The sequence below is a fragment of the Chlorocebus sabaeus genome, chromosome 24, assembly GCF_047675955.1.
Source record: "Chlorocebus sabaeus isolate Y175 chromosome 24, mChlSab1.0.hap1, whole genome shotgun sequence".
NCBI classification, from domain to species: Eukaryota; Metazoa; Chordata; class Mammalia; order Primates; family Cercopithecidae; genus Chlorocebus; species Chlorocebus sabaeus.
The window spans coordinates 33,678,584-33,703,771 of record NC_132927.1 but is presented as its reverse complement, the minus strand read 5'-3'; the positions used below and the strand labels follow the sequence as shown (position 1 = coordinate 33,703,771).

The 25,188-nt window shown below is 36.7% G+C and overlaps 2 protein-coding genes across 5 annotated transcripts in view; one reads left to right on the top strand and one right to left on the bottom strand.

Annotated features, from left to right (window-relative positions):
• Positions 1 to 3,057: 3,057 nt before the first annotated feature.
• Positions 3,058 to 22,564, bottom strand: AP5M1 (adaptor related protein complex 5 subunit mu 1). 3 transcript variants are annotated; one of them, XR_012090967.1, is made up of 9 exons: positions 22,165 to 22,481; positions 18,107 to 18,752; positions 12,670 to 12,897; positions 10,859 to 10,998; positions 10,082 to 10,167; positions 9,870 to 9,988; positions 7,164 to 7,249; positions 6,275 to 6,371; positions 3,058 to 3,756 (listed from the first exon to the last, which is right to left on the bottom strand). XR_012090967.1 is itself a non-coding variant. In XM_037984034.2 (9 exons), exons 1-9 carry the CDS (start codon positions 22,236 to 22,238, stop codon positions 3,674 to 3,676), a joined length of 1,533 nt encoding a protein of 510 aa, XP_037839962.2. In that variant the 5' UTR covers positions 22,239 to 22,481; the 3' UTR covers positions 3,058 to 3,673. The 3 variants fall into 3 exon arrangements, 2 of the variants coding, with proteins under 2 accessions (XP_037839962.2, XP_037839963.2); XM_037984034.2 differs by having other exon boundaries at positions 7,164 to 7,223; XM_037984035.2 differs by lacking the exon at positions 7,164 to 7,249 and having other exon boundaries at positions 22,165 to 22,564.
• A 72-nt stretch (positions 22,565 to 22,636) lies between these two features.
• Positions 22,637 to 25,188, top strand: part of EXOC5 (exocyst complex component 5) — a 62,030-nt gene continuing 59,478 nt past the window's right edge. The window contains exon 1 of one of the 2 annotated variants that reach the window (XM_007986793.3): positions 22,637 to 22,910. In XM_007986793.3, the coding sequence (XP_007984984.1) occupies positions 22,884 to 22,910 (27 nt within the window). In that variant the 5' untranslated portion in view covers positions 22,637 to 22,883. The remainder of the gene's footprint in view (positions 22,911 to 25,188) is intronic. The other variant, XM_007986794.3, reaches the window with a different exon arrangement.

The following is a 25,188-nucleotide window of genomic DNA, read 5'->3' as shown; positions in this document are numbered from 1 at the left end:
TGTTCTATTACGTAAGAAATAAACTTCATTTGGTATTCAATTGACTTTCTAACTTAGCAGACAGGACTTTACATCTTCAAATACTGAAAATAAATTGCATTCTTGGCCCTTGCTTTAAAAGGTTATAGAGAATAAACGCACACCCTGGTAGTGTTCTAGTGATCTCCCTAATCTCAGTTGCACTTTGTCAGAACGAGGTAACTGGTAGTTAAGTGAAATACCCTAGATCAAAGGGGGATTAATCACCAACTGAATCCTTACTGAATAAACCTGTCATTCAAGAAAATTATTTCCACTGAACTTAGCAGAGGATTGAAGGTATTTGCATAACAGGGACCAACGTACTTCAGCCAGGTTAAAAGGTTCAGAATTCATCCCATGTTTAGCTTTTTGCCTCCTTTTCCTTTCAGCAGCCTGGTACAATGGTTTCTAATCTGATAATACAGCTAACTATCTAAATGATGTCAGAACAGGAAAGTATTGCAAAGTTTGGATGAGGGATGGATCAATTTCACTTTCAGTAACTCCTAAATCTGATTTGTTGGAATTTAAGATGTAATCCTAAAAAAGTCCCTTAAACCTGAGGACTGTTTATTAACACCCCTTTTTTTGACCTTTGTCTTAGGAACAACCATTCTGTTGTGGCAGCAGTCCCTACAGAAGTCCTGGATGATAATTCCACCTACCTAGCTCCCAGGGGTAGTGTAGGAGTCTATCAATGTCTATGAGGTATTTTGAAATACTGTAACAAAAAAAAGAAAAAAAATTGGCAATTGTGACTAAGTATAAATGTCTGACTTGAAAGATCTTAAATCATACAATGTATAAAAACACCATAATAATTTTAATCCAGTAGAAATACTGAATTAGTGTGAAAAAATGAAAACTATTTTATGGGACAGATTAATGTTTAATACAAAAATTTTTTTAAACAAATAATTGTCATCGGAATTCCTGACAAGACTACTTCAAACTTGACATTTGAATCAATTACTTAAAAAGTAAAAAAAAAAAATAAAAAATAAAAAATGCCACTACTGTCAGGGTGTATTGCCTGAGTACTATATTGCTGGCTTTAAAAAGTTTTTAAAATATTGTTAGTAAAAAATGGAGAAAAGAAGGGTTTACAAAATCATGAACCATCTTTTCTGGAGTTCATTCTAAAAAATTTAACACTTTTTTTTTTTAACCTTTTGAATTTATTGAAGAATAACTACCTATGTGATAGACATCAGATTTCATAATCATATTTTGGCACTAAAAGGCAATTTAGCAATTTTGCATCTAGAGAAGGTCTGACACTATCCAAATCTTTCACTGGAAGTAGTTGCTCATATTCACTGCAAACGCAAAGCATCTTTCAAGTTAAAAAATGCAAAGAATAGTTATCAAAGAAAATGAATAAAATCCATAGTGAGATAATTTTTTAGAAAATGATTGAAGTTTTAACCCAAGAAAGGACTCTTAGAGTGTCTTATAGCTTAGAATAAGAACATGTCAATCACGATTAAGCTTCTGGAATCGGAATCCCTTTGAAATGCAGCTGTTTCTTCTTTAATTGTGGCAGCGGACTCTGAAGAAAAGAAAGGTCCAGCCTTAAAGATGAGTAAGGAATACAAAATAGCTCAGGATTAGTTGTGGAGTTCAAAGGTCGCTAATTACACTAAGGAGTTCCCAGACACAGGGAAAACATTAAACAGGTCACCTACCAAACGGGAAACAGACTCTGTCTTCAGAAATTATCCTGAAGTGACAGGTTTCTAGACAAAATCAAAAGCATCACAGTGTGCCCAGCTGATCTCAATGGGATGAAAACCTAAGTTGGTTCAGTTCTGTAGCACTATGTTAGAATGGAATGGCAACAGATGGCATCAGGTTCCCCAACACCTCATCACTTTTCCAGGACACCCTAGATTTTCCTACGGTTTCCAGAAATGCCAAATAGAAGATTCACTGATTTTTCTAACTGCTTATAAACTTTTGCCGAGGGGATTATTATATTAAATCTTCGCCTACTCACTAGATAAATGCCTCTTGCTTACCTTAGTTTATTTGGTAAACATTTATACAATCAAGATTCCAAATGGCTCCATTACCATTAACTTATCAACATAAGTGAAATGTTAAGCTTTATTTGAGTTTAAGAGAGATCAAATAACTTACAGGGAATGATATTTTCTTCTTTCTAAAGGAAAGTTTTCACTGCTGATTATCTATGAATAACAAGCTAGAATAACAAGTTAAAGTCCTGGTCAGGCAATTATTCTTTTTTCTTTGTTACTTGGGATAATTTTGAACACAGAACCTTATGCCATGATAATGCTTTGCAGAAAATGAGTTTATGAGTAGGACTGACCTTAATTAAAAAATCATATTTCAAATCCTAAATTTATATGCGCTATCCCTTTAAACTATCATGCTTTTTTTTGAGGAGTCAGCAAATTTTCTAAGCGTTTCCTTAGAAGACTCATTAAAAAACAGAACCCAAGATATTATCAAATTGAGTATTAATCTTTAATGCATATTTTTTTCTAATCTGTAAAAAGACATGAATGAAGTTTTGAGGTTCGTGAGATTTCATCTTTTCTTGAATGGTCACTTAAAGTCCAACTTGACAATGAACTGCTGTGAAAACATAATATGACATATAATTGCGGAAGTAGGTAGAGAATAAAGATGATTAGATGGTTTCTGAAGAAATCAAGAGAATGGTAAGAAAGTGAGAGTGACAGCTTTAAGGAGATACATACTACATGTGACTAAAATAAGCTTAAATGATACTCTCTACCCACAGAGTGCCTTTTGAATTTTTTCCAGAATTCATTCATTAATTTTAACTTAGTAAGACACAGAAAGAGCAGTATTAGATCTAAATTACCTTTAAAAATTTAGCTGCAGACATTAAATGATTACAAAACACTATGATCCTCTTCTGAAGCTATTCCACACATCTTAATATGGCTACTGACATCCTAAGCAAAATGTCATTGTGGCAGATTAACAAGCTTACTTAAAAACTAACTCTCGAACAGAGATTACACACCTTAAGTAGAAAAGTAGAATTATGCAGATTCTTTATTAGTCAATAGGATAGTTCTGATTAAGAAGAACAGGTTACTACTTAAACACTTTTCCTTTGTCTCTGTTGGCTGTTTTTTGAAGAGATGTAGTTGTTTCTAACATGGCCTCTGGTATTCTGCAACAACACCTTATACTAGGAGCTTAGTACTTAGATGTGGAAGAGAAAATAGTTTTTATATTGCACATCATCTACAACCCTGAATCTCTGAACTGAAAAGGAGCCTGACCCTTTATTCAAGGCTCAGTAGAGAAAAGGGCTATAATTGATTAGCAATGTCTGCCACAGAAACACTAAGAAACAAGTGTGGCAGGGTGACCCAGGGCTAGTCTAAAATGAGCCCAAGTGAATCATTACTTTTCTATGTTCTGAATTATACTGGCATAAAATCAAAGGTTAACAAAATTGGAGACATTAGCTTTTAAAACATCCTTTCAAGTTCTATCAGACTACAAACACTAAATAAGACTACTTTTACAATAAATCATTCAGTGATTTTTCACTCACAGGTTATATGCATCCACATTAAAAATATAAGATTATGATTTCCTTCAAACTGTTATCATTATATAATCCCATTTAAACATGAGACTATTACAGTAACAATGATCCATATGTTACTGGAGCGGGGGCTTTAGAATTCCAGATGTAATAATCAGAAGAAATTAGTTTCCGGTCTAAAGAAAAGAAAAAGAAATTAATGATAAGACTATTTTATCTTAGCAAAAATTCAACGAGAGCAAAGTCATGATTTTTTGAAATTGTGCAATGCAGTTATTTCAAGGCAATACTTTGAAATATTCATTTTAATTTGATATTATCAAGACTTTATTATAACTTTTATCATTTTACAAATATGGACTCATTAAATATTTGAACAACCCATCTTTGACCTTACATGAAATATCTCTCATTTGTGCCAAATCTGCCAATTTTATCTTCACATTTTCTCTAAAATCTTTTTCGTATGGACCATTACTCTGACTGTAAAAACAGTAAACATTTTTCATTGGTTTCTCTTCTATAACCTTATCACGATGGCCCTGATTCTGGGTCTTGCTATTCTTTACCCAAAATGTCAGAGATATAAATTAACACCCAACTTCCTAGCAACATTCTAAATGGTTTGCTTCACTGATTTCTTATTCTAGTTCTGATCAATTTAAGCCTTTTTAAAAATAGCTTTGAAACCCTACAAAAATGGCAACCTATTTGAACTAAAGTTTTCTGATATGTAAAGTTGAGATAATAATGTTCATTTGGAATTACATATGTAAATTCTTTATATATATATATAATTAAATATCCGATTAAATATAATTAAATGCGCAATTCAGCCTTCTCTACCTTTCTTCTTCATGCCCTTCTTCATAAATGAAAAGAATATAGACTATATTGTCTTTTTTGTTCTCTTCAAAGTACTCAAACCCAGTAACAATGAGTGGCAAGACAGCATACTGTTAAGTGGACAGGTTCTGGAGCAAGAATGCTTGAGTATCTGACTCCCAGTTCTGCCATTTGCTAGCTATGGGACCCTAATCTCTCAGTTCCATCAGTGTCCTCATCTGTAAAATGGAGATAACAACACTTAATAGGGTGCTGTGAGGATTAATGAGATAATATACATAAAACACTTAGAACTTTGCCTGGCATATAGTAAGCAATAAATATTAGCCATTATTATTTAAATTATTATTAGCCATTATTATTTAAATTTATTAAATTAATTAAATTAGCCATTATTATTTAAAGTATTATTATTACTATTTTTAAATTAAGTTGTATATTTTGAAAACAGATTTTATTATCAAGATGATGGCAAAATAAAGTTTTACATAATTGCACAAACTGGCAGTCAGATTCCGAAACTAACAGAGGAAGAAAAGATGGGTCATAATATTAATTTAAAATGAGTTCTTTCATTCAACATATTTTGTATTAAGAAGTAGGTATATTCCCATGCTGTATTATGCTCTCTGGAAATTACTGTAGTATGTTTAGTTAACATAAATAAATTAAAATATTTTCCCATAGACAATCTAAAATACTGGTCTGCTTGCTTTCAGTCTCCCATATATACAACAAAAAAATGATGTAAGAGAAAACACAGGGCCAGCCTAGGGAAGTAAAGAATACTGGTTTACTCTGGTTACATTACATAGAAGTTATATTGTCATGCACAGTAGCTGCCTAAAATTCTGTAGTTCTAAGTTCTCTAATTCTCTTGAAATGACCATGGAGAGTCCTTTCCTCTTCTTCCTGTTTTAGGAACCCTAATCCTTAGTTCAAGAAATATTAATCTAACTATAATAATAAAAATGTGTGTAAATTGGGATCATTCTTGTCCACATATATAACAGCTTTATTCTCCTTGAGGCAAAAAGGTTTTGCTTAAGTTTAGGTAACTCTACCTCATTTTAGCTACTATTCTATGTTACATATTTCCATTTGATCTGAATTAAATAATTTTGATTCATTTATAAATTGTTTTTTGTCTCATATTTTCATATGTTTTGTGTGTGTGTGTACACACATATAGATCTATACTTTACCAACCATTAAACATACTAAAATCCGGAAACGTTTTTTTTATTGTCTTCCTATTGATAGAATAGAGAAGGTGCTAAATAATGCTTATTGATTGCAATATTTGCTAAAGATATTTAAAAGTTTTAAATAAGAACCATCTCTAGTATCTACTAAATCCATACTATATGCTAAGTATCATACTGAGTCAATATAATCTTATTTAAACCTCATAACAAGCCTGAGGTAAATCGCACTATTATTTCCATTTTATAGACAAGAAAATTAAAACTTCAAGAAGTTCACTAATTTGCCCAAAGTTATACACCTAATGAAATGGCTGAGCCAGGCTTAGGTCCTGTCTGTTCAACACCACAGTCTCTGTGAATCATCTCTGAATAAAATAACCAGAGAAAAACAAATCTAATTTTATACTGAAGTTCACCTCTATCCCAATCTTTGCTCATCCAGACCACTTTATAAACAAGGAGAAGGCAGAGGACAGTGCAAAGTACACAAACAGTTATGTGGGGTAGGATCAGTCCAGAATTTTATAAATTGGGATTATTCTCTAATCTCTAAATTCTGTTACATTCAAATTTTACCTTAGGTAATAACTGCAAACACCATTTTAGTTCCCTTAAGTTAGTTTGAATCTGTATAACTTACATGCACTTATTTTTGGTTTTCCTGATGCAAAAACTTGAACTGAATGCTGATCTGCGTAACACCCAGTGAGTGTGTAATCTAAGATCCTAAAATGAAGCTAGAAAGAAGAGAGAAATATACCAAATTAAGGTGATCATTTGGTAAAAAGGATGGTAACATTTTTTCCCTTGACCCAGTTTTAGTGAATTTATTTTACACAGTTGACAAAGTAAAATAAAAAGTTTAATACACAAGTATTAAACTTGAATTGTGTGTGTGTGCATGTGTGTGTGCACACATATGTATACAAAAACACACACATAATTTTTTTTTCCCTTTGCCTTAGGGCCATTTCTTTGTAAGGCTGTCATTATGAAGTACTTAACACACAATATGCACTTCACTAACAGCTCTAATCCATACTGCAAGGTATGCTGAGTGAATTGAGGTTCAAAGATGGAAGCAACTGGTATCCCAGCACATAAGCAGCAGAGCTGGCATTTGAACTCAGACCACACCGACTCCAAAAGCTGGTGCTGTCTCCCACTGTGCTGCTGTCTTGTATGCCGTATATTCTCTTCTATCCCTAGGGCTACGTGGTTATGATATATTCTAGATCATAAGTCTTTTACAGGCAGGAAAGTATAAACCTTCTAGCAAAACATAATGTAATTATGAAAACAGAAACATCAGTTTATCTTGTGTTTAGGGGGAATGAGCTGTACTACTTAATTTTCCAGAAGGGTGAAATTTAACTTTTATAGAACTAAGCTTAGGAATTACCTTTTCCCTTACCTAGAAAACCTTTCTAAAACATCCTCCATAATTCCTGGATTTCATTGACAATGTGGGGCTATCACTACACATGCCAACTATTACACTGTGCTGTAAGAGAGTGAATCATTAGTACCTTCTCTGAAGACATAGCACACTCTGTTGTCCAGGTTGAAGTGTAGTGGCCAGGGTGCCCCTAAGTTACAATGACATTCACATGACCTGTGAAAAAAATCTACATTTCATGGAGCGCCTGTTCTCCTTTGCTGTGATTCTCCTCATCTCTGCTGCTAAATGCTCCAGATTTTTGCAGTATCCTGATATCTTTTTATATATTTTTTCTCCTATCTCTATTCCCACAAAATTTCTCCCATTTCCTAACTTTATTAATTACCAAACTAACTGATCACATGCATAAGATGGGATTTAGAATGTAATTTTCAGATCTTCTCAGCAATTTTTTTTCCTGTTGCAACTCAAATTATCTCTGATAATAAAGGGCTTTTGCTTGTTTTTTTTTGGTATAATTCTCAATGCTGGTATAATTCTCAACGCTGGTATAATTCTCAATACAACATTAAGTATAGTTGTAAGTATAAGTTATGACCAGACTGATATGCATACAACTGAAATACTGTAAAACACACTTAGATCATTCAGTCAACAAAAATATGTGCTACATGCTTTCAATGTGAGTGTAACTGGTTGGTGATGGGAATGAATAGAAAAATCATAATTCCAACCCTTGAAGGACATACAATGTGTGGTAACATTCCACATTTTTTTCTGAAAGGTATCTGAAGTAGGAATTTTTATAATAATCCTTGAAACAAAGCTTCTGGACACAAGTGAAGCCAAGATAGAAGAAATGAATTATCACCAGTATACTTCTGACTTCACTACCACTTCCCCTAATTGCCTGTATTTCTCTTGATTTCTTTAATACATTTTATTTAGGTTTTCTTGCTACCTTTCTAATCACTCCTTTAATTCCCTCACTTGTTCTTCTGAATCTTCCTGTTATTATTTTATCTTTTTTCTGTTATTTATTTCCACTGCCTCAACTATTTCTTCTCTGTGGATAATTCCTAAATCCTTATATACAGCTGAGCCTTCTCTTGTGAATCAAGCTTTAGATTTTTAGCTACCCACTGAACATTTACAATGGGCTATATTGCTATTACCAGCCAAAAATATGATATGAAACCCATTTCTTCCCAATTTTCTTCATATCAATAATTTAGGTATATTCATTCATTCAGCAAATATTTATGTCCTAGGTCCTGGACTAGATATTTGGAATAAAACAATGAACGAATGAGATTCACATATCTCTACCCTCTTCGAAAGCGTCAAATTTGGTTTAAGTTCCTTTTTTTTTTTTTTTAACAATATCATCTTTGAACAACACCATTTCTTGTCTCTGTATTTACTTAGTAGTCAAGGCTTTACTTTTATCACAGCTTTTACAGCAGTCCCTTCATTTTTCTCCCTTTTCCCTTCTTTTCTCTTTCTGTTGACACTACACTAACTCAGCATTATTAACTTATTATAATATTACCCTTTCATATGGAATATGAATATGCTATAGATTGGCTTATCTCTAGTTTTTTTACTCACCTTGCTTACGTCCATTCCAGATTAACATTCATAAAGTATCACTTGTGAAAGACTACTCCCCTACTTAAAAAAGTACACCATCAACCAAAGGAATAAAAGTCAGATTCAAATTCTGTATAATCTTAATCTAAATTATGTATCCAGTCTCTTATAGTACTACTACTTTTAGCACTGGTTTCTAAGCATGCCTTGTTTATCCTTCTTTACTCTTTTAAGTAACTTCTTTACCTAAACAATTGTTAGTCAGTCTTCAAGTCTTCATATTCATGCATATCTAGGCCTCAGAGTTTGGCTTAAACTTCACCTCCACTGTAAAGCTTTCCACAATAACTTCAGCTGTAGCACCGTTTTCTTGAAATATCAAAGCTGTTAGCACTGATAAATTATTGATGTACAACACTGAAAAATTCTTGGAGGGTAAGGACTACATCTTCTATTTTTTGTACACAAATCTCAAATTTTTTGTTTTTTTTTTGAGACAGAGTCTTACTCTATCACCCAGGTTGGAATGCAGTGGCATTATCATGGCTCACTGCAGCCTTGAACTCCCCAGGCTTAGGTGATTCTCCTATCTGAACCTCCCAAAAAGCTGTGACTAAAGGTGTGCACCACCATGCCCAGCTGATTTTTCTATTTTTTGTAGAGGTGGGGTCTCACCATGCTGGCCAGGCTGGTCTTGAACTCCTGGGGTCAAGCGATTCACCCGCTTTGGCCTCCCAAAGTGCTGGGATTACAGGTGGGAGCCACCATGCCTGGCCCAAATCTCAAATTTGATAACCAAGAGCTGAGTGGAATTAGACTGAGTTGGGGTATTTAGGTTAGCTGGTTCCCTTAAAAAAAAAACACAAAAAACCCTTGTTTAAAAGAGATCTGGTTGCATTCTGTTGTCCAGGTTGCAGTGCAGTGGCACAATTTAGCTCACTGTAACCTTGAACTCCTGGGCTTGAGCGATCCTCCCACCTCAGTCTCCCCAATAGCTGGGACTACAGACACCCCGCCACTATGCCTGGCTTTTTAAAATGTTCAAGTATTAAGTGAAATAGAAGTGACTAATACTAAACAACAACAAAAAATCAAACAAAAATCCAAAAGAGAACTTATCCCAGACAAAAAGAATAGAATTCTAAAACAATTAGTGGAAAACATTAAAAATCAACTAGAAACATGCAATTTACAAACAAAGGAAGGGCTCTACTGTAGTAAGCCATATAAATATGTTTACCTTTAAATATGCTGTTTCTCCAATACAAATTGGGTCAAATGGCTGCTTCTCATGGCTCTTGGCTCCAAAAGTCACAGTTCCAGAAAGACTAATTTCCATTGATTTTGGGAACTTCTGGCCTAAAATACAAATATACCAATCAACTATTCTAAATCAAGTAGATTCTACAGTAAATGAAAAGAAAAAAAAATCAATAAATAAAACTTGCTCACCAATAATCCAGATCAATAAGCTTTTCTCTCGAAATACTTCGAGCTGGCCAAAACTAGTTTTGTATTCCAAATGTGTAATTGGACCCCTTTAAAAAGAAAGGGACAAAATAGAAAAAGATCACAGATATAACAGTTTTAAGAGATCTAAGTCAAACTTGGCCACTGCTACTTAATACAAGGACAGCATAAAAGCAGATCTGTATTCAAGTTTCCAGAATAGAAAAAATAATGAATATTAAATCTTGAAAAACAATAAAACACACATAAACATTTTTGGTGGTGATGTGTATTTCATTATTAGTCCTTAAGACAACTATGAAATCATATAAAATGTATTAATACAGTCACATAGGTTGCTATAACATTAAGACTATGATTTTACTACATATGTAGATATACTTTGACAAAAAACTGTGCTGCAGAATAAATTTAAAAGTAGAACTGATAATAAAGTAATATTATAATTGGCTAATTCACCAGGTTGTTGATAGTTTGGTTTGACTGGTATACGGAAAAATTGCTAGAAAAATAATTCCTGAGGAAGCTACATTGGTTTAAGTGTATAATTTACTAGTAAGTTTTACTAGAAAGATAAAGGCATATTTAAAGGTAAACAGATTATTTTTATGACTATATCAAGAAAATCAGCATTCATTTGAATAGAATAAAATTATTCAGACCTTAAAAGTAAGGTAAAAGAGAAAGACAATTTATTGTGGAGCAGTGGGAATGTATTAAGGAAGACAGAAATTATGGCAATACAGATTTTATTCCTACCTATTGTAAAAAGGTATATGAGCTTCACAGAATTCAAAATTATTTTTCACACTTTCATGAAGTTTTAAATTAATGGTTATTCTTAGTTGTACTTCTTCCTCCTTCATTTGATAAAATCCCAAAATTGGTGGGACAGGGACCTAAAAAGAAACATAAATGTCTATATAATTCTCAGGTTAATGGGTCTAAAACACCAAAAGTAACTGAGAAGAGTTACTTTTAATGACTTAGAGGTTATTCCAAGTTGTTTTAGTAACAGCAATGATGAATCTATATTCGTTATAAGGATAGGGATTCTTCTCTCTTTCTGTTTTCAGAGATGAGAAAAGTGCTTTACAAAGGTGTACAATGCATGCTTGTTCCTATACTTGCTCATCCAGGCTCCCCGTCTCCATGTTCTCTGACCCGCAGCATAGGGTATGCAGTAGGCGTGCAGCAGGCACTGCCAATCTGCCCACAGCTCCTGTTCTCCAATTGAATCCCATGAGTTCTCCAATCCCCTCGTTCAGCAGTAACTTACTTGGTTGGTCATCAATAACTGACTGAAGGGGAAACAACTTGTAGGCTAGGGTGAGCCAATCATTATTTCTGGTACATGTGAAGACAGACACAGAAAGGCTACTTATACAGTGCAAGCCCTAGAGCTGTAAGGTCATGTGTAAGCAGAGAAAGCCAGCTGAAAGAGGAGACTGAGAAGCAGACATGTGACAGACAAGGTGGACCTTGAGTACAGGCTGATATTAATTTTCTGGTTCCAGTCCCAGTAAGAACTGTGTCTGCTTCTTTTCTTATTCTTAAATGGCAATGAGACTGCCTATTGCATTCTCAAAATAAATTTGCTCTACTTAAGCTAGCTTGAGTAGGTTTTTCTAACCTACTTATCCACAACTAGGACAAGAGATAAATGGTATAGTAGAAAAGAGGTTTGGGAGTCTGAAAAATTGGGGTTCAAATCCAGGCAGTGCCATTTATCAACTATAGACCTGGTGCAAGTCATTTCACTTCTCTGTGACTCTCCTGAGCTGTAAAATGGGGATAATGTCTAATTAAAGGTTGTTACCAGTACTACAGTACTAGAGAAAATACATGTAACGTGCTTAGGACAATGTCTAACACACAAACAGTTATTCAATAAATAAACAGATATGAGTAATAATATACATTTGTAATTCAGGTTGCCTGCGATGAGGGGTATTTTATTACGTTCATGGTTAAAACCACGACTAAATCATACCAAAATCTATCCCATGACCGTGAACATTTTTAGGGAACATTAAAACAAAAAATTCAATTATTTTGAAAGCTATTTACAAGTATAGTTACCGACACCAAAGATAAGAGGTATCTCATTCAAAGAAGTGAATCTTTTTTTTTTTTCTTCTTGAGATGGAGTCTCGCTCTGTCGCCCAGGCTGGAGTACACTGGTGCAATCTTGGCACACTGCAACCTCCGCCACCTGGGTTCAAGTGATTCTCCTGCCTTGGCCGCCCAAGTAGGTGGGACTACAGGCGCACGACACCATACCTGGCTAACCTTTTGTATTTTTAGTAGAGACAAGGTTTCACCATGTTGGCAGGCTAGCGTTGAACTCCTGACCTCCATTGATCCACCCGCCTCAGCCTCCCACAGCGCTGGGATTACAGGCATGAGCCATGGTGCCCGGCCCAAATCTTCATCTTCATTCATCAATTATTGTCTGATAAATAGAACTTTTTCTAAGTTCTCATACCAAGAGTATGAATTATTTACTTATCAATAGTATTTATGAATATAAAGATCAGCAAACTCTCAACTATTCTACGGTTGTTTACCTGGGAAGTGTAGTAGCATAAGTTGAATGACTCTAAAGGTGGAGTCAATGGAAATTTGTAAGGCCCACTAAATGCAGAGTCATCCATTGCATCAATACTACTAGAAGTCAGAATTGCAGAGTCAAGAGAAGTTACACAAGGATGAACTAGAATATCTTGAAGTGGAGATCCATTGGTGGGGAGATTCAAGCTGATGGTAACATTTGGCATGATTCCTTCCAAATCACACTGAAATGCAAACAGAAAGATTATCACCAAAATCTCAGAAGCAAATGTCTGTTTCAGGCTTCCCAAAATTTACCAAAGTCATTTTCCCCAATTAACTCACTTTTCTCTAGGTATTGTTCTCTTTGCTTTCTGTGTTCTTATTAATGGTTTTATCATGTTCTTACACACCCAAGTCAGAGACCAGGAGGGCCCTCATAGACTCCATTGCTTATCTCTAAAGCTCTTACAAAGATAATTTAAATCTGAATTTTCTCCATTCCTGTTGAACCACATCAATACGGGCCCTTACAATTTCTGCCACAGCCCACTAAGTATTTCTGGACTTGCTTTCCTATAATCAGTCCTCTAATCCTCCATCCTCCTAGCTCTCCATGCCAGAGCTATCTTAATGAAACATAATTTTTATTATACTTTTTCCATGCTCAAATCCTTTCAGTGATTCTACTTCAATTCTGAATTACTTGTAAAGCCTTTCATTGTTTGGTTCTCATCTACCTCCTTTTTATTTTCCTTCAACTTTTAAGTTTTGGGGTACATGTGAAGGATGTGCAGGTTTGTTACCTAGGTAAACGCGTGCCATGGTATTTTGTTGCACAGATCATCCCATCACCTAGGTATTAAGCCTAGCATCCATTTGCTGTTCTTCCTGATGCTCTCCCTCCCCTAACCTCCCCAACTGACAGGCTCCAGTGTGGTTGTTCCCCCCGTGACCGTGTGGTCTCGTCATTCAGCTCCCATTTATAAGTGACAACATGTGGTGTTTGGTTTTCTGTTCCTGCATTAGTTTGCTGAGAATAATGATTTCTAGCTCCATCCATGTCCGTGCAAAGGACATGACCTCGTTCCTTTTTATGGCTGCACAGTATTTCATGGTGTATATGTACCACATTTTCTTTATTCAGTCTATCATTGATAGGCACTTATGTTGATTCCATGTCTTTACTATTGTGAATAGTGCTGCAATGAACATACGTGTGTATGTATCTTCATAGCAGAATGATTTTTCTTTGGGTATATACCCAATAATGGAATAGCTGGGTCAAATGGTATTTCTGCCTCAATGTCTTTGAGGAATTGCCACAGTCTTCCACAATGGTTAAACTAATTTACACTCTTACCAACACCGTAAAAGTGTTCCTTTTTCTCTGCAATCTTGCGAGCACCTGTTGTTTTTTAACTTTTTAATAATAGCCATTCTGACTGGTGTTGGATGGTATCTCATTGTGGTTTTGATTTGCATTTCTCAAATGATCAGTGATGTTGAGCTCTTTTTCATGTTTGTTGGCTGCATGTAGGTCTTCTTTTGGCAAGTGTCTGTACATGCCTTTTGCCCACTTTTTAATGGGGTTGTTTTTTAATCTACCTCCTTAATAATTTTCTACCCTGCAACTTACATGTAGTCATATTGGATTCTTGCATTTTCCTAAATAAACCATACTGTCTTATACCTCCAAATGTACCTTTGCATGTGCTATTCCTTCCAGCTGCAATGTTTTCTCCCTGTAAATGCTTTCATTCTTCATGTCTTAGCTCATTTGATGCTCTCTGTGAAGTCTTACACTCTGTTTCACCTCTACAGCCTACCTTTGCAATGTAGAGAAGCCCAGGATCTTCTTCCCTATGTAGTCTGGGTTAGTTTGCCAATGAGAGGTACTCATGAGAGATTCACAAGGGAAAAGAGAAAAGGAAGTAACTTTTCTTGAAAGTTCCTTGAAGCCAGATAGGTCAGCTTCTCAAACCTGTCCTTGAACTCCTACTTCAAGGCCAAAGTGGCCAGATGCTACACTTCTGCGGACCTTTCCTTGAATTTCCTCTGTGAGGTCATTAACAGACAGACATGGCAGTTTCTCGGACTTCTTTGTGAACTTTTGATTTGACTATCTCCTCAGTGACTGTTTCTGAAAGGCTATAGCTAGAGGATCAAAGACTTATTTCCTCAGTGCTTCTTGAATAAGCCCTAATTTCTATGTTAAACATCTTTACTCCTATAAATCTTATAGTGGCTTCTTCTGGCCCAACCAGACTGACATACTTTACTTGTGTTTGTGTAGGTAGCCAGGGTCTTTGTACCTCTCTCTTGAAATTCACCTCTATTAAAGCCTGGATCAAACTGACCAACTGAGCCCCATAAGAATTATTAGTATCTTCTGTTTCACCAGAACTACACAATATTTTAAGAGTTAGTGAACTCTGAAAGCATAACACTTAGTTCCTAATGCACTATCATATACATAGATTGCACCATGCATTAACTGTCCACTATCTACAGGTATCTGGTCCATTTCTCTTTTCAAGTTTTAAATTCTTTGAAACAAGAATCGCTACATTTTTCTTAGTATCTCTAGTGCCTGACACATTTCTATGCATAGAAAACAGTAATAAAAAATGTTTGCTGAGTGGCTATCTTTTTCTAATTATAAACCCACTTTTGTTTTCAATTTCTAATATGAAATGTTTCACTTTTAATGTTTTATCTACTATTTGACATGTGTGGGAATTCATTATGTATCTGCTATACAATGTAAGTACTTAGCAGGCGGGCATTACGAAGAGTACTACATATAATCAGTGCCTTTATAAGGTCTGTCAGTGACAATTACAACAATGTCAGTCACATTAAAAATAAATATGCCATATAATCTTACTTTAAAACTTAAAAAAAAAAACTTAGGGTTTTAACTTTTAAATCATCTGCTATTTTCTATATGTGAACTAATAAGAACAAATGAAAAGTAGTTTTGTTTTTGATAGATATTTATGGAGACAAAATAAGCAAACATCAATAGTAAATACCATTATAATTTAATAATATTCAGTTTATACTTAGTAAATTAATCTCTTAACATTCGTAAAGGGTCAGAGAAACATCAGCCATCATGGAATCTGCCAATGAATCTATCTGGGCACTTAAAATGCCAGATCATCAGTTATTTACTATAGGATGAGAACATCCATTCTAGAAGGAATTGGTGTACTACCCTTTAAACCAATCTGGCATATGTAAACCCAACTTTAGCAGTAAAAGTTATTAAAGAAATAAAAAGGCACCTAAGAGTTTCTCTCATTTTAAAAATGAGAAAAGATTCACAAAATTGTGTAACTTTCTAAAGACACACAGAAAATTAGTGGAAGAATGAGGTCTAGAACTTTGGACCACTGGCCTTTGGCTCTGGTTTTCTACCAGAGTAGGATAAAATGAAGATGATTATTTCCATTTACAATGGGCTTCACAATAAAATTCCTTTAAACAGTAAGTTTCGGAAGTACTTAAAGAATATCTGGCTAACAGTTATGTTATGTACATACAACCTTAAAGAAACATTTAGCATGTAGGTTAAGGTATACCCCTTTTTTTTCCCTTAAGAACATTTTTTAAATAAGAAAATTGCCCATCATGATAATCTGTATCAGGACTAAGAGTAGGAACCAATCTGAAATTCTCCTAAGAGTAAACTGCAGTCAGCCTATCAATGAACAGACGCATTAAATGCCATGGTATTAATTAGCATTATATCAAAAATAACATATTCCCTATTTATTGCTACAGAATGAAAAAAAAACAGAACTGGTGAATTTTTCTATTTTTTTTTTTTTAAGACAGAGTCTAGCTCTGTCACCCAGGCTGGAGTGCAGTGGCACAATCTTGGCTCACTGCAGCCTCTGCCTCCCAGGTTCAAGCGATTCTCATGCCTCAGCCTCCTGAGTAGCCGGGATTATAGGCGTGCTCCATCACGCCTGGCTAATTTTTGTATTTTTAGTAGAGAAAGGGTTTCGTCATGTTGGTCAGGCTGGTCTCAAACTCTTGACCTCAAATGATTTGCCTGCCTTGGCCTCCCAAAGTGCTGGGTTACAGGAATGAGCCACTGCGCCGGGCCCTATTTTTCTATTTTCATTTCGTTGAACTTATGAGAAAAAAGATTCAACTACTTTAAAACTTAAGAATGACATAATCCATGAACACCTCAATTTTGGAGCCATTTACAATAGTTATTTCTAAGAAAGTGAGTAACTGGAGTGTATTTTTGACCACGATAGATATGAGTTTAAAATAGGCACAAAAACTTTTACGTAACTTTAACATTAAACAGGATAAAAAAAAAAAAAGACCCAATATTTCTGTCAGGACTGTTCTAATTCTCTGCTCTTGAACTCTAGTTTTATCTATCAGATTTATATACAGCCACACATTAAATTTGACATATAAAAAATATACATAACTGCAGGGAATAAAGGAAGAAAGAAAAATAAAGAAACGAGAATACTATTAATATAAACTTGTAGAAAGTTTACCTGGAGGATTTTATTTTCAATCATTATTCAACATGGCATGACTCACCACTAACTGTATTGTTATTTCCATTGTCTTTTCCTTCCTATTTTCTATTTCTACAGAGAACCCAATATTAATCTAATGACTTATTTAAATAAGAGTCCTTCAATATAATTTTAGATATGTCAGAGATGTCAATTTCACACCCTAAAGAAAATGGAAAATAGGAGTGGTGACTTTAAAGTATGTTCTGAAGTTATTTGACGTTACTTTTTTCATAGGTGGAGCTTAATTCCATGCCCCTTGAATATGGACCACTTAATGACTTGCTTCTACTGAACAGAAAGTAGTGGAAGTGTAACCTCCCAGGCTAGGTAATAAAAATAATCGCTTCTGCCTGGCTGTCTGTCTCTCTCTCTCTCCTCTCTCTCTCTCTCAGATCATCTGGTCTGAGGGAAGCCAGTCACCAAGTGTGAGGACACTTAAGCAGCCAGTTAAGAAGTCCATGTGGAAAGGAACTAAGGCCTTCCTCCAATAACTAGGACCAACTTGTTAGCCATGTGAGTGAGTCATCTTGCAAGCAGATCTTCCAGCTTCAGTCAGACCTTCAGATGCCTATAGTCTCAACTGAAAACCTGACTGCAACTTCATGAGTGACTCTACACTGAAAGTTCCCAGTGTAGACTTTCCCCACAGAAGCTATGAAAATAATAAATGTCTATTTTGGGGACAATGAGACAATTCTTTACACAGCCACAGATAACTAATATAATTGGTAAGGAATTCAAAAAGACAACATAAAATTTTACATGACTCTCCCATTTAACAACTGCTGCTTAAGATGAAAATAAAAAATGTTATTTAAAACACAACTAGCAAATTTAACTTTCTCCATATGTTAAATAAAACGATAAAGCAAATACCAGAGAAAAATCTCACCTTGCAAGTCACTGTTCCAACAACTTGCCATGTATCCGCTATACCCTGTTTATCATATTGCATGGATTTTACCTTTTCAGTGATAGAAATAGAAACTTGTGGTTTTCCTTTGTACGTTCCAGTTTTCCAAGCTGGCTGTTTTTGTGGCTGAGTCACAGATGCAAAATTGGTATTATCTAATGAATTCTTTAAGTTGGCATCTAATAAAGTGCCAAATGGACAAGCCTGCAGAAGCAAGTCAGGCAACTGGCTCAATTTTGTATTTAGCTCAGAGTCATTTTTTTGACCTGAATAAAGAAAATCCTGTATCCCAAAAAGAAATTCAAAGCCTTGTGAAACTCCACTAACACTAATTAATGGCGGACGAGGGGACAGAGTTTGTTCAACTAGTGGAACACAAGCATATATAATGTCATTCTTCAGAAAAGCAACAACTGGCCAGAGTTCTTCACCTCCTATCAAGAGTCCATAAATGGATGTTTTATTGATGCGTGAACAGCTATCACGACTCTCAACAAAGTCTTTATCATCATCCAATAATCTAAGTTCAAAGAGCAGTGCTTTAAGAAAGGGACCATCTTCGGGAATAGGCACATAACTTGCTCCATTGAAGACTCTGGCTCGTTTTTCAACAGTTGGATACCGCCTGCATTATGGAAACAGAAACATTATAAGTGGTTCTTCCAAGTAAAACCAAGATGAAAGAATTTTTTAAAAACTCCCAAATATAAGGCAAACAGTAATAATAATAAAATACATGAGAAACAAATACATACACACAACCACAAATGCCAACAACCAAAAAATTATACTGCCCATTAAGTTACTATTAGAGTAACTTTCATATTTGGTATATAATCTGTTATTGAAAATGCTTAATTCAATTTATTTATTTAGTTTAGGTAGAGTACATGATTATAATTCAAAATCTTTGTCTCTCAGCCACTCAGATATCATCTTGGTCAGCAAGGAGTATGTACTTGAACCATTTTAGGGATCTATAAGAACTTTTTTTTTCTTCTGATTCTGTCTTAGTAGCTACAGTAGGACTAACAAAGTGGTTCAATTTAACCCTCCACAATTTTGGATTCATTAGTTGAGATGGTAGAATTTTAAAAGGAATGTTCTATTCTGCTCAACCTATAGTGAATGACAGGTACCCTAAGTCTTCTTGCCAATCCCTACAAACACAAGGAAGATCATTTTAGTAATAACAGTTTATCTCTATGGCCCTGGAAGATACTTTTAGGTAATAAAAAAGAATAAAATCACAATGTTTTTGCATGTGCTGAGTTGAACAGTAAGCAGTTACTAATTTATCTTTTCTTTGGTTGGAAACAGAAGATGCTTTTGCTTGTTTACAGAAATCTGTTAGATCACAGTTTCTCAGTTCCAAAATATGTACTTTTCCTCATTCCTTCTACCTCCACTCCAAAGTCCAGAACAACGTCATTTATCAGCTGTTAACTTTTGAGTAAATCACTTAACTTCCCTTAGCCTATCTTCTTGTTTGTAAATAAAGGGGTGGCAACAAATCAGCAGTTTTTACCAGAGTCAAAAATATACCTGGCTAAAACAGTTTTTGCTAAAAAATATTGATGTTTATTAATATTAAAAAAAAATAAAAGGCCAGGCGCGGTGGCTCAAGCCTGTAATCCCAGCACTTTGGGAGGCTGAGACGGGCGGATCACGAGGTCAGGAAATCGAGACCATCCTGGCTAACACGGTGAAACCCCGTCTCTACTAAAAAATACAAAAAAAAACTAGCCGGGCGATGTGGCGGGCGCCTGTAGTCCCAGCTACTCGGAAGGCTGAGGCAGGAGAATTGCGTGAACCCGGGAGGCGGAGCTTGCAGTGAGCTGAGATCCGGCCACTGCACTCCAGCCTGGGCGACAGAGCCAGACTCTGTCTCAAAAAAAAAAAAAAATATATATATATATATGTGTGTGTATATATGTGTGTGTGTGTGTGTGTGTGTGTGTGTGTATATATAAAAGAATGTATTCAAAGTTATCTATATGTAGGCTGGGTGCAATGGCTCACCCAGCACTTCGGGAGGCTGAGGTGGGCAGATCACTTGAGGGCAGGAGTTTGAGACCAGCCTGGCTAACATAGTGAAACCCTGTCTTTACTAAAAATACACAAATTAGCTGGGTGTGGTGGTGCATGCCTGTGATCCCAGCTACTCGGGAGGCTGAGGCAGGAGAATCTTGAACCCGAGAGGTGGAGGTTGCAGTGAGCTGAGCTGAGATCTTGCCACTGCACTCCAGCCTGGGCAACAGAGTGAGACTCCATCTCAAACACACACACACACACACACACACACACACACACACACACACACACAACAAACAAACAAAAAAAACCACCAGCCAACCAAAAAACCCAAAAGCAGTTACCCATGTGTAGGTAAATCTCACTTACATTCTGATGCATTTTCTTGATTGAGAAAGGGGAAGAATCAGGTAGCACACCAGTAATGACATGGCATAGCAGGTTAATGCCATTTATTAATCTAAATCTCTGTATATGAATAGTAGAGCTCTCTGTACTAAACTGTAGTCCAATCTCTTATTATCTAATTTTCTAGAGGATAAAGTTCTTAAGTATAAAAATTTCACAACTGACTGTGAAGATAAGTTAATCTGGGACCTTATACAATGTCTCAATATGTGTTCAATGAATATTTTGTTGGATGACTCAATCTATCATTTCTAATTTATTATATGCTTTTTCTAAAACAGGATTCAAAGCTTCTTAAATGGGTCTACAACTATGGGGTATGATACCGACCTAAGCCAGATGTAACTGGATGCTATTATTATCTGGAAAGGAAACCTTTAAACCAGAGAGTGAGGTCCAACAACAAATGTTGGGGTTAGTGTCAGCCAGAAATCCTGCGGGGATATGGTAAACTCCAACTCTGATGCCCTCCAGAACAAAAACTGTTTAGGTTGCAAAGAAGGAATTTTTCATATCCTCATTGCCAACCAATTTTCATTTTTTTCTGCCTCGATCTCAATTCTACTACGGTGCTACTTCACTATAAACTTTCTTCAGGGAAGAACGAATTGTGACAAAAAAGAATTATCAACGGCCAGAGAACAGAAGGTGAACAGACCCAGTCGACTGCCACCAACATTTTACAATGAGTTATTGTATAATTCTCTTAACAGAGCTATTTTGATTACACAGGGCAAATTCTAAAAGTGGAACCAGATCAACTTAACACAATATACGAAAAAGTGAATTAATTTTTTTTGTGTTTCTATTTTCTTCAACAATTAGGAACTGTAAACAGCTGATTTCTACCAATGACACAAATTTACATGATAAAAATAAAAGTCTGGGTAGGGCACGGTGGCTCACGCCTGTAATCCTAGCACTGTGGGAGGCCGAGACGGGTGGATCACGAGGTCAGGAAATCGAGACCATCCTGGCTAACACGGTGAAACCCCCTCTCTACTAAAAATACAAAAAATTAACTGGTCGTGGTGGCGGGCGCCTGTAGTCCCAGCCCTACTCGGGAAGCTGAGGCAAGAGAAAGGCGTGAACCCGGGAGGCGGAGCTTGCAGTGAGCCGAGATCGCACCACTGCACTCCAGTCTGGGGCACAGAGCGAGACTCTGTTTCGAAAAAATAGCGATAACAACAACAACAACAACAAAGTCTGATGTAACTTAGCATGGATTTTTCAGTAGAATAAAATGTTCCTGAATGATTTTGTCAATGCATGTTGAAAATCTGAAACATGTTTAGTGCTCAGTAAATTTTCTACCTTTCCCTTAGTCATCTCCATTTTAATCCTAAGCAGACGGAGGTCATTTTAAAATCCAATACTAATAGAAAACATACACCGTAATACTTAATATGTACGAGCCATCAACTCAATTCTCACAACACTGTAAGGTAAGACTATTAAAATCTCTATTTAACAGACGAAACAGGGGTCTGTTAACTGGCTAGCCCAAGGTCACGCAGCTATTCGTGGCAAACATGGGCCACGAAGCACCACAAAACTATGCTACTTCATCGATCAGGATTCAGATTTGCATTTACCTGGAGAATCTCACGGTGCCACAAAGTGGAGTTCCCGGTTCGTGACTTATAAGCCACACTGCACGCTGCGCCATGGTAAGTCAGTAAAGCATTAACTCATCTCATAATTAAGGTCGCCACCGAGGAACAGTGCAGACCAGCTTTCTCAGAAGCCCCGAGGCTCATCCTGCGCCACAAACCGGTCGCGCTCAGCAGAGAGGTTATTTTTAGGTGAGGTGACTAACACTTCTGAGTCGCTCTAGCTCAACATACACCACAAAAACTTCTAAGAACCGCAACCTATAACGTTGAGAAATTTACCTATCCCCTGCAACTCCGGTACTTTCTCTCTAAATTCCACTTCCGGAACGGTGGCCCGCAAGGATCAAAGTTCCTCATATACCGTAGCGTCGAGCCTCTTTTCGGATCGCCCGCCGCTCGTTTTCTTCGCTGGCCCCTCCCGACAACCTCCGGGACGCGCGCAGTTCCACTTCCGGCGTATGAGGCGGTGACAATGGGAGCAGCGCGGGTGGCGCCGGGAGGCAGCTGACAGGCGTTTGCGGCTTCGCTTCATGGCAGCTCTCCCGCCCCGCTTGGGATCTGTGGGGAGTGGGGGAGCCCGCGGCGGCCTGGAGCCAGGGTTGGCGAGCCGAGCGGAGACCTCTGCGCCGCGCCTCTGAGGCGCAGCATGTGAAGCGGAGACGGCATCCAGTGCGGGGCGAGCCTCTCAGCCGGCCGGGATGGCTACCACGGCCGAGCTTTTCGAGGTGGGCCCCGGCGGCTCTTCAGGGAGTGGCAGGCTCGGGGTTTGCAGGCAGCTAGGTGGGCGGGCTGAGGAGCGGGCGTTTGCTGGCTACCCAGGAGGAGCCCTCGGGAGAGAGACGCGAAACTGAAGGGTTGGGGTGGCAGCTCCGTGTTTGCGCGGGCGGAGCGTGAAATGGGGGAGGGGTGCTTGGGGCCGAGGTGGGTTGGGCGACCGGTCGGCCGAGAGGGGAAACTGGGTGTCCGAAGGGAATAGGGTTGGTTTTCTCTGTGGGGGCAAGAAGGGGAGTCTGGAAGGTTCGGATGTTGGAAGATGTCTCCTCGGGATGAGTAGTGGGAAGGGCTGACTCAGGACGAGGAAAGAGAGCCAGGAGCCTCAGGTTGGGCGAGTCTTGTCGCTGGGATTCTTGCGGGAATAATAGCAGGAAGCCACTTAAGATGGGGACTCTTGGGGGCTTCTCGTTTTGAATAATTACTCCTTTAGTAAGGCTGCAGGTGGCATTCATAGGCCTGCCAGTTTAAGCTTACATTTGAAAAGGCTGGGACAATTTTTTTTTTTTTTGTACAATAAAGGCCTACTTATCTCTTTCGACTGAAGGGAGGCAAAATTCAAGTGAACACTTTATTTCATATAATACATAATAATACACTGAAAGCATTTACGTGTATTATAAAATAAAACCGAAATGAACGCTATAAAACGAACACTTCGTTTCATATATATAATGCACCTTAAGTGTATTATATTCATTTTCATGTATTATAAAATCACCTAACTGCAAACTAGAGAATCCTTAATACGTAATAGTGAGAATACTGTCTTTCCTCGAGCGTTTTCAGTATCTAAACCTTAAAATTTAATTTCGTGAAGTCTGGTGTAAGAAGCTGTGATAAAAGTTTGAGATAATAGAATAGGAAAACTAATTGGACTACAAAACAATGAAACTTATAAAGCATCTCCTTGTGTGAAATAAATGAAAACACTTAAGAAAAAGGAAAGAAAGACCCCTTTGTGTGTGTGTGCTTGTGTTTCACATTGAATAACAAAAGTATAATAATTGAGAAGACTGTAATCCACAATAGGGAACTTCTCCATAAGTGAAAATGGTATCCTTTTTCTGCCTAAGATTCAGCAGTTTTTGTGGCTTACAATTTGAATGCCACAGTTTTGATAAATGGAACTTTACGTTTGTTATGTTGCTATATTTTGCATATCAGTCAGTTTTCGGATCGATAGTGCTTTTTTTGAGAGGAATAATATATGTTATTGTTATAATAAGTTGTAATAAGACTAATTTGTGAATGAAGGATCGTAATTACAAGAAAGACTTCGGAGATACTGTATTTTCTCAGTTAAGTGTTGGGAGATAAGCTACATTAATTTCTGTAATTCCAAAATTGTGCCATCTGTTTATTGACACAAGATCGGGGAGACACTTTTCCTGCTAGGAACTTTTACTGTGTCCCTGGGTACTAAGTAGTGCTGTGGTTCCTTGTTTTATTTTTCACATCTTATAGAGGGAGAACACGATGAAGTTGTATGAGATCTTCAATTAATGTTTATTTGCTGACAAGCCAGGTCTCAACAGAAAACTATTATATATGTTGTTATACAGTTCATAAGACATTATCCTTTGAGTTAATCCAGTTTCAGTTGTACCTTGGACCATCTTATGTATATTTTTATTTAAATATTTGACCGCATGATTTCGGTAACTTACTTGGAAATATGTTTGATTTTTTTTCTCCCTCCCCCTGGCGGGGAAGGGGAGGAGATGGGGAAATATATATTTTGCTCTCTGGGGTCCTGCCATTAGGTTGAGTAGTTAAACCAGATTAGGATTTAATGTAATTTAGTGACTCTAGTTATATGGTAGCCCGTAAGATTCAGTGATAATAGAGACAGTAGCCCTTAGACTACTCTTAGGCCAGAGGGTTTTTAGAACAAATTTAAACATATGTATAGATCGTAAAACTTATGTGACTTTTTTTCTTGACTGTATGTAGCTTGTTGCTTCGTCAAAATTAAAAGCATAATAGTTATAATTGAATTTTAGTAGTTATAATTAAGAAGTGCATTTATGTTTTCTGGTGCTGCTATGAATCCAGCCCTACAGTGGACTCTACTCTTGAGTAAGTTTTCATCCCCAAGTGAAAAGTTGATCTCTTGGCGTTGGAGGGAGGAGGAAAAACAAATCTTGTCACTGCTCAGTTTCCTGTAGCTACTGCCATAGCATCTAGATTGTAGTACAAGTCAAAGGAAGTATCTTTTCCCCCTGCTTC